This window comes from Bombina bombina, chromosome 6 (assembly GCF_027579735.1).
Source record: "Bombina bombina isolate aBomBom1 chromosome 6, aBomBom1.pri, whole genome shotgun sequence".
Lineage (NCBI taxonomy): Eukaryota > Metazoa > Chordata > Amphibia > Anura > Bombinatoridae > Bombina > Bombina bombina.
The window spans coordinates 805,622,006-805,636,256 of NC_069504.1; the positions used below are offsets into that span (position 1 = coordinate 805,622,006).

Consider the following 14,251-nt stretch of genomic DNA (forward strand, 5'->3'; position numbering starts at 1 on the left):
CAAAAAAAGAAAAGAACATGTTAACATTGGGTATTTATAAACTCAGGACAAAATTTAGAAACTATTTAGCATGGTTGTTTTTTGGTTGTTGTAGATGTGTAACAGATTTTTCAGGGCCTGCCAGGGCACAGTGTCACACCAGTGCAACTCATATCTGGTGTAACAGTAGTGTACATTTTAAAAAAATGACTGTATAAGGGGTTAAATTATTTAGTTACATTCAGTCAACATGACACCAACCCTCCCAATACCAACTTATATATATGCAATAACGACACAACACTCAGGGTTGGGAGAAAAAAACACCTCCCCAACAGGGGGAGGGGTTGCTTTATTAAATAAATAAATAACTTTAATACTGAATAACCACCAAGCTGGCAAGAAGATCTTGTCCTAATTAACCCTCTAAGGGGTGTGGCAGCCCTGGAAATGAGGACGCCCTCATTCCGCCTACATCTCCGCCCAAGGAAGATCGACCAGCGAGCCGACCTATCCCTAGCCCCTCGGCGACTAGGGTCCTACACGCCCACTGTACTTTCCTTCTATGATGTTACCGGCCAATTAGATTGTTATGCCACACCCCTTTCCGCCACACTTGGGAAAGCATGCCGCGATGCAAACCCCCACCTATCAATTTTAGGGTTAACGGAGTCTCCAATACTGGATAGTCAACGGTCCCCCAGCCAAAAGACTGTTAGTCCCGAAGGGAGACCCCATACTACCAATTAACGCCTTTGGGCTTACAAAGGTCCACATGACTATGTAGCCCCCCACCAAAGGAAACTAAGCCAGCTGCTACGAACTGAAACTCCTCCATCTGCTACCGGACCTGTAAAAAATTAGATAACGAACAACTGCCAAACAGGGAGGGCTGGGAGGGAAGACAAAAAACAGGTTACTGGTTTTACTTTCAGTTCTGCAGCTCTATTATTAGCTCTGAATCTCCACCCTCTCAAGCTCCCTCCCCCTGCCCTGCAGGGAACACTTCCTATCTTTTTAACCCTATACCAGCTTTTCCTTCCTTACAAAAAATTACCCCTTAACTTGTTACATCCCTAATTAGGTCTTCCACTTTCCTAAGGGGTTACATTTTTTAGTTACATTCAGTCAACATGACACCAACCCTCCCAATACCAACTTATATATATGCAATAACGACACAACACTCAGGGTTGGGAGAAAAAAACACCTCCCCAACAGGGGGAGGGGTTGCTTTATTAAATAAATATATAACTTTAATACTGAATAACCACCAAGCTGGCAAGAAGATCTTGTCCTAATTAACCCTCTAAGGGGTGTGGCCGCCCTGGAAATGAGGACGCCCTCATTCCACCTACATCTCTGCCCAAGGAAGATCGACCAGCGAGCCGACCTATCCCTAGACCCTCGGCGACTAGGGTCCTACACGCCCACTGTACTTTCCTTCTATGATGTTACCGGCCAATTAGATTGTTATGCCACACCCCTTTCCGCCACCCCAAAGAGGACAAGGTACTCTTGCCCCACTAAACATAGCTAGAAGCCAGGACCTGCCGAATATTCTCCAGGAACAAATCATTACCCTTATCTGATAAATGCACCTGATCCTTCCTAAACAATCCCGCATAATCAATATGAATATTGTCATGCAACACTACCTTCCCACCTGAAGCCAAAACCTCTTTACAGACATCCCTATTTAGTTTCTTCTTTACACGAAAACCAGCCTTCCTCATAGCCATATGCCTCCATATATTCCTGGATATAATGTTTGACCATATAATGGTCACTCCCTTAAACTGTGTCCTCAGCCACCTAATATCTGAAACCATAATATCAGCAAGATCTCCCATCGGCATAGTTCCCACATCATTTCCTCCTAAATGAAGTAGAATCACATGAGGTCTACCCATCTCCTTCTGGCTTCACTAATCTGTTCGGGCAGTTGGGACCACAACATGCCCCTCCTACCCAGCCACCTAATTGACACTTTGCTAGTCGGCAATACCAACTGTTGACCTCCCGCCCAGGATGCTGCCCGTATGGCCGCCCAATGAACATAAGAATGTCCAACTATCCAAATTCTTCGGCATCCCGTGTCCTGACCTGAAAAAACATCAACCAACAATAAGGTCCTGGCTCCCCAAAGAAACACCAAAAAACACATCCACTAACCATAGAACAACAAACATCCTGCTCTCTAACCTACTACTGCTTCAGGGGCCTGATGTATTTCTTATACTGCCCAGAAGACCAACGGCCCATAACCTTGATCTCTCCCTCAGAACATCCCAACATGGCTGCATCGGTGGCAGACCTGATGCGAAAAGAATGAGGAGCTACCACCGCTGGATCCCACCCCAAACTACAAACCACCTTTCGCAATACCGCTCTAAACTGAAACTGGGATAAAAAAGCCCCGTCCTCGTGTACCAAAAACAGCCTCCCTACCCTTGGCCTGATTTGCCTAAATTTCTTGCAAAGCAAAAATGGACATATTGATGGCTCCACCTGCGATAGCAAATTGAGCCATCTACCCTGTCCTACCTGATCCGTTTTTGATCTAGCCACAAACACTAGGACCGCCTGGTCCACTAACCTAACATGCTCATTCAATAAACCCATTCCCGTAGCAGTTTTGGATCGCGCTACTAATTCACTAATCCTGAGAGCTGCAAAGTATGCAAGCGAAAATGCTAGCGAAAACAACAGTACCTCAAAACTAGAGTCACATACCACCCTAAGCTGTTGGATCAGCTGCGCTAGTCTCCCCCTAGTGATAGGCTCCCTCACATCTTTTTTCTTAACCCCTAACCTGCGTACCCCCTTCAACGCAGCCCTAGCCAAAAAGCCCTTAGTGACATCCTCCACCCCATACAATTTAGAGAAAATGCTACAGCCGCTGCCTTACCACCTATAGCGCCAGGGGATAAACCTGCCCGTTCTAAGGAGCCCAACCACATAATAAAGAACTGCACAGAAGGTGTCCTCCATGTGGTACCAAAAGACTGTAAAAATGTACCCCACTCACGCCAAGCCACACCGTACGCCTGCCAAGTCCTAGGTGCTAGCGAACCTTTCAGCAGCCTTAACGCAGCTCCCCAGAACTCGCCACCTGTCAGGAATATGTTGGACACCCATTACCTTAAACCTCCACTTTTTGTGCCAGCCCTCAAAATTAGCCCCCTTCTAAAACTTGCGAAAGCTACATCATTCTCAATCTGAACCCCTAGACTATAACTAACAACAAAACCCGAAACTGCGCCTAAAAAGACCCCAAGCCTCAACCGCCTTGAAACATTCTCCCCTGTACCATCCTCTGCCATTTCCCTAACCTGGTACGCAGCCCTAGACAGCTCAAAAATCTTAACGTAGCGCCCTTCCCTGATTTTTTCGCAATCCTGGGTTTTAAATGCGAATGTAGAGAACGCACTATGCAAGGATAAGTGTCAGCCGTACTCGCTACGCCGCCTTTCTTCCCTTTTTTACCTCCCCCAAGGACTGCAACTGCCCCAGGGTCCGCTATCTCCTTATCGCCAGTTCCTACGCCGCGCACCCCCACATTTTTAGTTTTCCTGTCAATCAACTTCCTTATTTTTTTTAAACAACTTGCGATGCCCCTCATCCTTCAGCCCCGTGGAGCTGTCTGAGTCCCCTGAGCTAGATGAATCTGCCACCCCCGTGTGTCGTGTAATAGCAGGCTCACCGTTTCCAGATGCCGCTACCATCCCGGCCTGCGTGGATCCAGAGGAACCTTCAACCACCTTCTCTCCTGCTGTCGAGACTACCTCAGCTCTCGGTCCGCCTTGTGCCGCACTGCCACCAGCCACTCCAATCTCCTGCGCTTCATGTACAGTAACAGCAGCCTGTGGAACAAAAGGAAAAGTGGGAGCAACACAGGGAGAAACAAGCTGCCCAGGGAGCCCCCCAGTCGCACCCCTCAACCCCACAGATCCTGCAGACTGCCCCCCTGACAAATGCCTTGATATCAGCCTTTTTCTTAAACTTGCCATTAAATCCATATGCCCCACTTTTCTAACAGATCTCCCCAGTACCGGAGTACAAACCAGCCCTAATGGCCCTTTATTTGCCGCCTGAATCCTAATAGAACTCCTACTAGGCTTATTTCCGACATTATTATTATTCATCCCCTTCTTAGTGCCCTATGCCCCGCGAGGGACAGGCCCCCCGGCCCTCCCGTTCCCCCCTGCGGCTCCACCTACCTGCTTAGAACTGCCCGCAAGGACCTGATGTCCCAAGGGTTTGGAGCTACACGCGACTGCTCCAGCTCCTTCCATCGCCGCAATCTGAATGGATTGCGTAGCAGGTCCCAAGATGGCGACCGGAAGTGCGGTGGGCGGAGCTTGAGCGGGCGCGCAGAAGAGGATCCACTGCCCCTGCATCCCCACGAGGCTCCAATAAAAATGGCGCCTGGGGCCCACCTTCCATCCCTCTCTGTCCGGAGACAAAAGAGGGGGATAGCGACACACTCCTGCTCCCCGGGGAAAAACGCATCTCCGGGGAGTACATCAGGACATCAGCCACGGATTGGGGAGGCACAGCCGGGTTCCAGCTATGAACCGGCTGCCCCACAAACCCCCCAGCCTGAGAAGAGCTAGCTAGGGAAAGCGTGGCCACATTAGGGACAGAAAAAAGAACAGAAGTAGGGGGAAAAGAGACAGGGATATGAGGGGGAAAACGTGGCCGGACTTTTAGCCGACGGACATTTGGCAGACGGACATTTGGCCGACGGACATTTAGCAGACGGACATTTGGCCGAAACACAAGTGGCTGTCAGATAACAGTCCGGCCACGAGATAGATAGATTTGATAGATAGATAGATAGATAGATAGATAGATAGATAGATAGATAGATAGATACATAGATTAGATAGATAGATCAATAGATGCAATAGATACATTTGATAGATACGATAGATAGATAGATTTGATAGATAAATTTGATAGATAGATAGATAATTTCCCAGACAGAGAATTACAAGACGTGCGGCCTAGGACCCATGGTAAGGTTCCCAGAGGCAGTTGCGGCGCCCGAGGCTCTGATTAGAACAGAGCACTCTGGAACGTATCTGCCCTCGGCCGAAATTGGAACATTCTTTAGCTTTCTGTCTGTCAGCCAAATGTCCGTCGGCCAAATGTCCGTCTGCCAAAATGTCCTTCTGCCAAATGTCTTTCTGCATTTTGTCAGAGCACCGGGGGAAAAAGAGGAGAAGCAGAAGACACAGAGACATTGGGGAAAAGGGTAGGAGCAGTAAATACAGCAGCAGAAGAGACAGGGAGGGAAATAGAATAAACAGGGCTAAAGGGAGAAGAAAAAGAAGTGCCCCCAGACACAGAAACAGGCAGAGAGCCAGCAAGTTCAGAAACTACAGGGATTACAGAAGAAGGCAGAGACATTTCACCACTGGAAGTAACAACAGTCTTTTTCTTCCTTGCAGGGACATCCTCTTCTTTAACCAATCTTCGTGGAACCTTCGCAGACCGCTTGGACCTCTCCATGATGTAACCTGCAAGACAAAAAACAGGTTAGTGGTTTTACTTTCAGTTCTGCAGCTCTATTATTAGCTCTGAATCTCCACCCTCTCAAGCTCCCTCCCCCTGCCCTGCAGGGAACACTTCCTATCTTTTTAACCCTATACCAGCTTTTCCTTCCTTACAAAAAATTACCCCTTAACTTGTTACATCCCTAATTAGGTCTTGCACTTTCCATAGATTGAATAGCAGTTAGTTGTCTGCAAGCGTGTGTGTCAGGCCTACAGCGTCTACTCTGCCAACTTCTGCCAGTGCACAGTGCCACTCATATCTGTTGTCACAGTAGCTTGCACGCATAGTACCACTAATCGAAAAAAAAAAAAATGACAGGCAGAGGCAGGCCACCCCGCAGGGGCCATCGTGGTCGTGGTGCGGTGATTCCATTTGGCTCTAGAATAATGCCCAGTGTTCAGAGGCCACGTACCCTGAACTTGAAAAGTTCTGAGAACATAGTTTACTGGCTAACACAGGACACCCAATCTTCTACAGCTTCCGCTCGGAACCTTGACGCACCATCCTCCTCCAGCTTAGCTTCGGGCACCTCTCAAGTTACCACTCGCCCGCCTGCCACCACCACCAACACTAGCACCACAGCCGCTTCACTTGATCTGTCAGAGGAGTTATTTACACATCAGTTGGAAGAAATGAGTGATGCGCAACCATTATTGCCAGAGGATGTAGATAACAGGGATATGTCTCAGTCAGGCAGCATTACACACATGGACGTACAGTGTGATGATGATGATGTTGTACCCGCTGCAGGAGTTTGGTCTGTCACTGTGAAGCGGGCGTAACCTTTACACTACCTGATCGATACAACATCATACCTGATGTTTTAAAGCACGTTATTCCAAACAATTTAGGAATGTTAGGTGATTTATGCCCTTTATGGATTAAAACCAGACTCTGCATCAACTATGTAATTTTCCATGGGAGTTTTGCCATGGATCCCCCTCCGGCACTCCACAGTCCAGGTGTTAGTCCCCTTGAAACAACTTTCCCATCACTATTGTGGCCAGAAAGAGTCCCTGTGGGTTTTAAAATTCGCCTGCCCATTGAAGTCAATGGTGGTTCGTCCAGTTCGCGAACTTTTGCGGAAGTTCGCGTTCGCGAACCCAAATTTTTATGTTCGCGACATCACTATTTATAAATGAAAATCATGGAAATTATCAGCGGGGCCTAAACTTTTGCATACAATTGTATGTCTACGTCAGTCAATGTAAAATCCCTTTGTCTGCATTTTTTTTCTAACACCCGAGATCTCGTATCTTTGATCCATTATAATTTTTGTGTGCAATATTTTTAAAATGCAATATTTATTGGACAGTGTTTATATGAATGTACTTTGTACTATATTTTTGAAGTGATTAGTGAAGGTTTTTGGTAACGAAAAATTTGTAACTACAGGTCTTGGATAGGAGAATGGATTTTTGCGTAAATGGGGATTTTTGTTGCGCTTGAGGAATCAGTCACAAAGTTGAAGTTACGCCGGGGCTGGATATTTCAACAAGACAACGACCGAAAACACTGCTCAAAATCTACTCTGGCATTTATGCAGAGGAACAAGTACAATGTTCTGGAATGGCCATCCCAGTCCCTAGACCTGAATATCATTGAAAATCTGTGGGGGGATTTGAAGCGGGCTGTCCATGCTGGGCAACCATCAAACCTAACTGAACTGGAGATGTTTTGCAAGGAGGAATGGTCCAAAATACCTTCATCCAAAATCCAGACACTCATTACAGGCTATAGGAAGCGTCTAGAGGCTGTTATTTCTGCTAAAGGAGGCTCTACTAAATATTGATGCAATATTTCTGTTGGGGTGCCCAAATTTATGCACCTGTCTAATTTCGTTTGGATGCATATTGCACATTTTCTGTTAATCCAATAAACCTCATGGAAATTGTCAGCGGTGCCTAAACTTTTGCATACGATTGTATGTCTATGTCAGTCAATGTAAAATCCCTTTGTCTGCATTTTTTTTTCTAACACCCGAGATCTCGTATCTTTGATCCATTATAATTTTTGGGTGCAATATTTTTAAAATGTAATATTTATTGGACAGTGTTTATATGAATATAAGTGTACTCTGTACTATATTTTTGAAGTGATTAGTGAAGGTTTTTGGTAGCGAAAAATTTGTAACTACAGGTCTTGGATAGCGGAATGGATTTTTGCGTAAATGGTGTTTTTTGTTGCGCTAGGGAGGTTTTTTCAAACTTGTAATGGCTGCGGTATGGAAATGTATGCGTTATGAGCATAATGCACCAAATTGAACAATAACGCAACACTTGTAGTTTTGCTGAGTTATATGCAAGCAACAGTATACAAATAAAAGGCTATTTTGCTCTTTAACCTCTTAAGGACATATGACGGAATTTTTCCGTCATAAAACAATTGAGCAAACTGACAGCTGTGTCCTTAAAGGGTTAAGCAGCAAACTTGAGCATCCTTCACTTGATCATGCTCTGAGTCCTGGCAATGTCATGTGATACATCATACCTCCAAACATTTCCCAGGGGTTTTTTGGGACAAGAAGGTGAGAGGAACTTGTGGGCAGTGCCCACTGATGTTTGGTGGGCTGAGCCATGACAGGAGGGGCAGGACCACAGGTGTGTTGTTAGTGGAATAGTAAAGAGAAGAAAAGACAAGCGCAACCCAAACTAGGTGCAAGTCATTTAATATACATATAATTGCGCATAAGTGATAAATGAACACTTACAAGATTAAAAACATAAAAATGCATAAAAACATATATTCCATTCAGTCTGTGCTCAGTTATGAAACTCCTCTGCTATCCTTTTTTCACCATAGCCGTTAAAACCAAATGTGAGCAAGGGTATGCAAAAAAATGCTCAGTCCAGCACGACTGAAGAAATGAAATATGTAATTTCAAGATGCTCCCGAAAAGAGTTTAGTTGAAGTTCATATAAAATTCTCTACGCGTTTTGTCAATAGGGCTTGTCATGGGAGTGGCTGACGGAATCTGGGCATGTCATGGACAGTCCCTAGAAGAAAGGAAGCTGGAGGGACAGCGTGCAGACCTCCCAACCAGTGACAATCCTGAAAGACTGGGACAACTAGGAGGCAGTTCTATGGAGGTGCTATGCACCTCCAAACTAACTTCTAGCACCCCCTTTGAGCTACAAAGGGATCCATAATATATATTATGTGTGCTGTGTCTTTCAATTTATCAACTACCTTTGTTAGCCTGGCCCCCAAATTGGCCCCCCACTGCTGGGAGGTAGTATAGATACATTATTACCAGCACTTAGAGCATAGCCCAAGTGAAAACTGTACCTGCACACAGCTTTTAAATACATTTATATAAGTTCAATTATAATGCAAAAAAGTTTTTGAAAGGCAGTGCATTTCAAATTAGATCTTTAGGTAATTTAAATAAATGTAGGGTCACACTGTCAGTAATATTCCTAAGTATTTTCTTACACCGCCCATTCACTTATTCACTAACTAAGAAGTGGGTCTGGATCAGCTGCCTTGAATTTACAGTGAACTGTAGACATTGAATTTGTTGGTGGGAGTCCCTAGCTACTGAATAATACACTTTTGTTACAAGCAAGCAGTGTAACAGTATCACAAGTCCGTATTAAAAGCTTAAAGGGACAGTAAACCTAAAAAAAAATAATGTTATATAATTCTGCACATCGTGCAGAATTATATAACATTATATTTTAGGTTTACTGACACTTTAATCCTGATGTAATATTCCTTTCCTCCCAGCCCTACTGATCAGCCCTATTTCCCGGAATCTTAGTCGCACAACATTATTTCTGGGTGAGCAATTCAAAAAGTTGTACGGAAACTAAGAGGGCATGCTGGGAACTGTAGTGTTCCGGGCGGAAAGCAATGAGTAAAGGACGCGATTTATTTGCTTGTGTGACGTGTAACGGGAAGGGCTGTTTCCTAGTTCCTACCTGGGACCGAAAGGAAAAGAAAGAAAAACAGATTGGAAGAAAGATAGAGGGAGCTTGGGAGAAAATAGTTGTGGGCAAGGTATATACGAACTTCTATAGTTCTGCGTAGTCAGATGCCATTTATATTTTAGGCATTCAATCCCACTTACTTGATGGTCTGCTGTCTGTATTACTGGCATATATATGTAATTTATCTATAAATATCTCTCTCTAGGCTACGACAATATGAAGTTGTACAGTCTGAGTATTTTGTATAAAGGAGATTACAAGGTCCATCTCTTAAAATCTGCCTATGATGTATCTTCTTTCAGTTTTTTCCAGAGATCCAGGTAAAACAATTTGCCAAAATTGAGCGTGTTATTATAATGTTGTAGTAATAAATGTAGATATTCTAATTATTATGCCCAATCACGTTACATTTTTAACAAATGTCAACCGGAAGCATAGTGCGTTGGGATTTACAATTTCTCAAAACTGTATGACATATAATAATTTATCCTATAGCTGTCACTATAGCAACAGGTAAATATGTTACATAGAGTTCAATTGAAAATATTCTTATTTTGGCAGTTACAGCTTTGTTTCTTGTAACCAGAATGTAAGTTCTAAAAATGCAAAAAGAAAATGCTCTAATAGGTTAAAGGTTTTTATTATTTTACTTGCATATAACTGTGTTTGATCACTGCAAATAGGTTAAACACATAGCTCCATAGCAGCAGTAGTGCACTTCTGCTACAGAGCTATATGTTGCTTGTGATTAGTGGATATGCACATATGCCTTTCCTCACTCTACTCATTGCCTGTGTTAAACTACAGTGCATCCCAGTAGTCCATTGCTGCTTTGTATTCCCTTTGCAGGGGTTAATCACATATTCCGTGTTCTCTGGTCTATTTTATGGGCACATCACCCAGGTTATTTTACTGACAATTTTTTTAAGCCAATATTAAGCTAAAATTATCCCTCTCCGGCAGCCCTCTACAAAAAATGTTTTTCTTTTATTGAGGTGACATTTTCACCTATTAGCCAATCGGCTTTCTAGCCATACGGCTTGCTAAAAAAAATATATATTTTTTGCAGAGCTGCTCATGCAAGTCGTATGGCTAAGAGGTGAAAACATCACAAGTTTTGTAAAGGGAGGCCGGAGGGGGATAAAAACCGTATACATCGTAATAAATAGGTTTTTGCACAACTCCACTAGCATTTCTTAATGGGTCTCTATATAACCTATAGAGACCCATGATCTACTGTCAGCATAGATACATTTTAACATCACTTTAATAATATTTATAAATAACAGAACATTTTATAGTATTGCAAATCGATACACTGACCCCACCCGGCTAATTCACAATGCCACCTTGCTGGCAACATTTTCTGTGGAAAACACTACTATTTCTCCTTATTTTGTGTCTATTTTCCAATTTTAACTTTAGTATTCAGGAATTCATGACTTTCACCAGTCAGCTGATAGTCGAACGGTCTGATAAAGGAAGCCGGTCTTCTGTGAAAGAGCAAGGTAAGGGGGGAGAAAGCAGGTGATGAAGGAATTTGTGTTTTGTTTTTGTACAACTATACCTTTTTTTTTTTTCTTTTTTTTTTTTTTTTTTTATTATTAATTAAAGTGAATGTAAATTTTCACGAATGAAAGCCCTGTTTTTAAAAATACTATTAAAAACAGGGGCACTTTCATTCATGAAAGTTTACATTGCTGCCATTTAAAAAAAAAAAATACTTACCTTTTATTCCTTGCAAGCTTGGAACACTGGAGCAGCGATTCCTCCGCCCCCAGGTCCTCTTTTTCTTACGTCAGAAATGACGAATCCGGCTTCCCCCCCCCAGAGCAAACATTGCCTGAGGCCATGCCGTGAATGGAGGAAGCCGGATTAGTCATTTCTGAAGTAAGAAGAGATGTCCTGGGGGGCAGGGGAATCGCTGCTCCAGTGTTTCCAGCTTGCTAGGAATAAATGGTAAGTATTTAAAAAAAAAAACGGCTGCAATGTAACTTTTATGAATAAAAAGTGCCCCTGTTTTTAATTTTATTTTTTAAAAACAGATGTATGTGTTATATATAAAATCAAAATAATGCACTTGCAGGACTTTCAGACAAAACATGTCACAATATTTATTCAGAAGGTTCTCAAGAAGGGGCCATAGGATCCCCGAAATGTCAAATATTGTGACTTTTTTTGTCTGAAAGTCCTGTGAGTGCATTATTTTGCTTTAATATTTCATTCAGCTCTGCACCTAGGTTGTTGTTGGCACTAGGAGGGCATATGTATGTATGTGTGTGTGTGTGTGTGTGTATATGTGTATGTATGTATGTGTGTGTGTGTGTGTGTGTATATGTGTATGTATGTATGTGTGTGTGTATATATATATATATATATATATATATATATATTTACATTAAAATTATGGTGGAGATAAAAAAACTGAGATTAAAATCCTCCATGTCTCAAAATTAAAGCAATACAAATATTTGCATAGGAAACTAGCACATCTAGGCAAGATTCCCCGCTTGATTTTCCCCAGAAATACTCCATAAACAATGTTACCAATGCATAAGAGGATTCAGGCTAAGATATGCAAATTAGATATGCAAATTCTCAGGGTTTTTTTTGCTTCAAATACTGTTTTAACACAGCGATCCTTTTAACAGGATTATTGCAGCAATACAGAAATCACTCACTAGACAGCCTGTTTCGTTCTTTTTAGAACTCGTCTGACAAGGAAGTCCAGCACTCACAAGCTCTCCCAGGGAACAAGGGAAGGGTGCACGGGCTTATGTAATCACCCTAGACTGTATGAGAGTGCAGTCCCTTTCCAAGTTTTGTATATGTCTAGGGTGATTACATAAGCCTGTGCACCCTTCACTTGTTCTCAGTTTGTTTCATTGAGAGCTTGCATTGTTTGGCTGGTTTAGGGACCCAGGTTTTGGAAGAGCTGATATTTAATTCAGCTCTGCACCTAGGTTGTTGTTGTTGGCACTAGGAGGGTGTATGTATGTGTGTGTGTGTATATGTATATATATATATATATATATACATACATACATACATACATACATACATACATACATACATACATACATACATACATATATATTATGGTGGAGATAAAAAAAAATGAGATTAAAATCCTCCATGTCTCAAAATTAAAGCAATACAAATATTTGCATTGGAAACTAGCACATCTAGGCAAGATTCCCTGCTTGCTTTTCCCCAGAAATACTCCATAAACAATGTTACCAATGCATAAGAGGATTCAGGCTAAGATATGCAAATTCTCAGGGTTTTTTTTTTGCTTCAAATACTGTTTTAACACAGCGATCCTTTTAACAGGATTATTGCAGCAATACAGAAATCACTCACTAGACAGCCTGTTTCGTTCTTTTTAGAACTCGTCTGACAAGGAAGTCCAGCACTAACAAGCTCTCCCAGGGAACAAGGGAAGGGTGCACTGGCTTATGTAATCACCCTAGACTGTATGACAGTGCAGTCCCTTTCCAAGTTTTGTATATTTCTAGGGTGATTACATAAGCCTGTGCACCCTTCACTTGTTCTCAGTTTGTTTCATTGAGAGCTTGCATTGTTTGGCTGGCTTAGGGACCCAGGTTTTGGAAGGGACCTTGACGTGGTACCTGGGCTTGTCCCATTTGGCCAGATGCGGTAACTAACTCTTCCATTTTTGCTTTTAATCTAAGATGAGAGCTTGTAAGAGAGTGCTGGACTTCCAATGTGTGTTGTATTTATTTGTTTTTTAATTTTCCCTATGGGCCTTGCACCCAGAACTGTCTGGGGTTAACAACCTGTGACTCTGGGGAGTGTCATTGAGCACCTAGGGCTGAGCATGTTGCAGGGTCATAGGATGTGTACCCAGACCAGTGTAAGAGTTCAGTCCCCTTACGTGTTTTGTAAGTGTGTGTGTACAACTTCTCTGAAAATTACAAATTCATGCAACCTTTGTTTATGTATATTTATAAATGTTAAGTTTTGTTTTAATAGATTTTCTAATTAAAAAATAATAATAAAAAAAAACTTGTGAGAAAAAAATGCAATTTTTTTACAACTGCTAGTTGTATGTTGAAAGGAACTAATAAATTATGATGCTGTTTTAAAGCTTGGCAAGACAATACTTAGTGTTACTAAACCCAACATTTTCTATCATGATTCAGACAGAGCATGGAATTTTAAGCAACTTTCTAATTTACTCCTATTATCAATTTTTCTACGTTCTCTTGGTATCTTTATTTGAAAAGTATAAAGAATATTCCAGCCTCCAATTTCTTTAAAAGACCTTTATTTCATATAGGGTCCTGAGTAGAAATTACTCAGGACCCTATATGAAATAAAGGTCTTTTAAAGAAATTGGAGGCTGGAATATTCTTTATACTTGGATTGACTGGGACCTGGCAAATCCTTTATTCCGTGCCCCACTACAAGCAGAGAAGGTGTGCTGTTTTTCTAACCTTTTGGTGATCATCTTTATTTGAAAAAGCAAGATTGTAAGCTTAGTAGCTGGCCCATTTTTTGTACAGCACCCTGGGTAGTGCTTGATAATTGTTGGCTACATTTACCCACCATTCAGCAAGCGTAAGCCAGGCTCTGAACCAGAATTGAGCCGACTAGTAAGCTTACAATCCTGCTTTTTCAAATAAAAATACCAAGAGAACGAAGAAAAATTGATAATAGGAGTAATTTAGAAAGTTGCTTAAAATTCTATGCTCTATTCGATTCATGATAGACAATTTTGGATTTAGTATCCCTTTAAAGGGACATAATAC

General features: G+C 42.3%; 1 protein-coding gene and 1 long non-coding RNA gene across 2 annotated transcripts in view; one reads left to right on the forward strand and one right to left on the reverse strand.

The window, feature by feature from the left end:
- Positions 1-289: 289 nt before the first annotated feature.
- LOC128663694 (uncharacterized) lies at positions 290-4,529 on the reverse strand. The gene is made up of 2 exons (XR_008402894.1): positions 3,686-4,529; positions 290-2,085 (listed from the first exon to the last, which is right to left on the reverse strand). It is a non-coding gene; the product is annotated as an uncharacterized LOC128663694 (long non-coding RNA).
- Positions 4,530-9,395: 4,866 nt separating this feature from the next.
- The window catches only part of YKT6 (YKT6 v-SNARE homolog), a 37,041-nt gene continuing 32,185 nt past the window's right edge, over positions 9,396-14,251 (forward strand). The window contains exons 1-3 of the mRNA XM_053718142.1: positions 9,396-9,546; positions 9,682-9,796; positions 10,902-10,984. Of these exons, the coding sequence (XP_053574117.1) occupies positions 9,693-9,796; positions 10,902-10,984 (187 nt within the window). The 5' untranslated portion in view covers positions 9,396-9,546; positions 9,682-9,692. The remainder of the gene's footprint in view (positions 9,547-9,681; positions 9,797-10,901; positions 10,985-14,251) is intronic.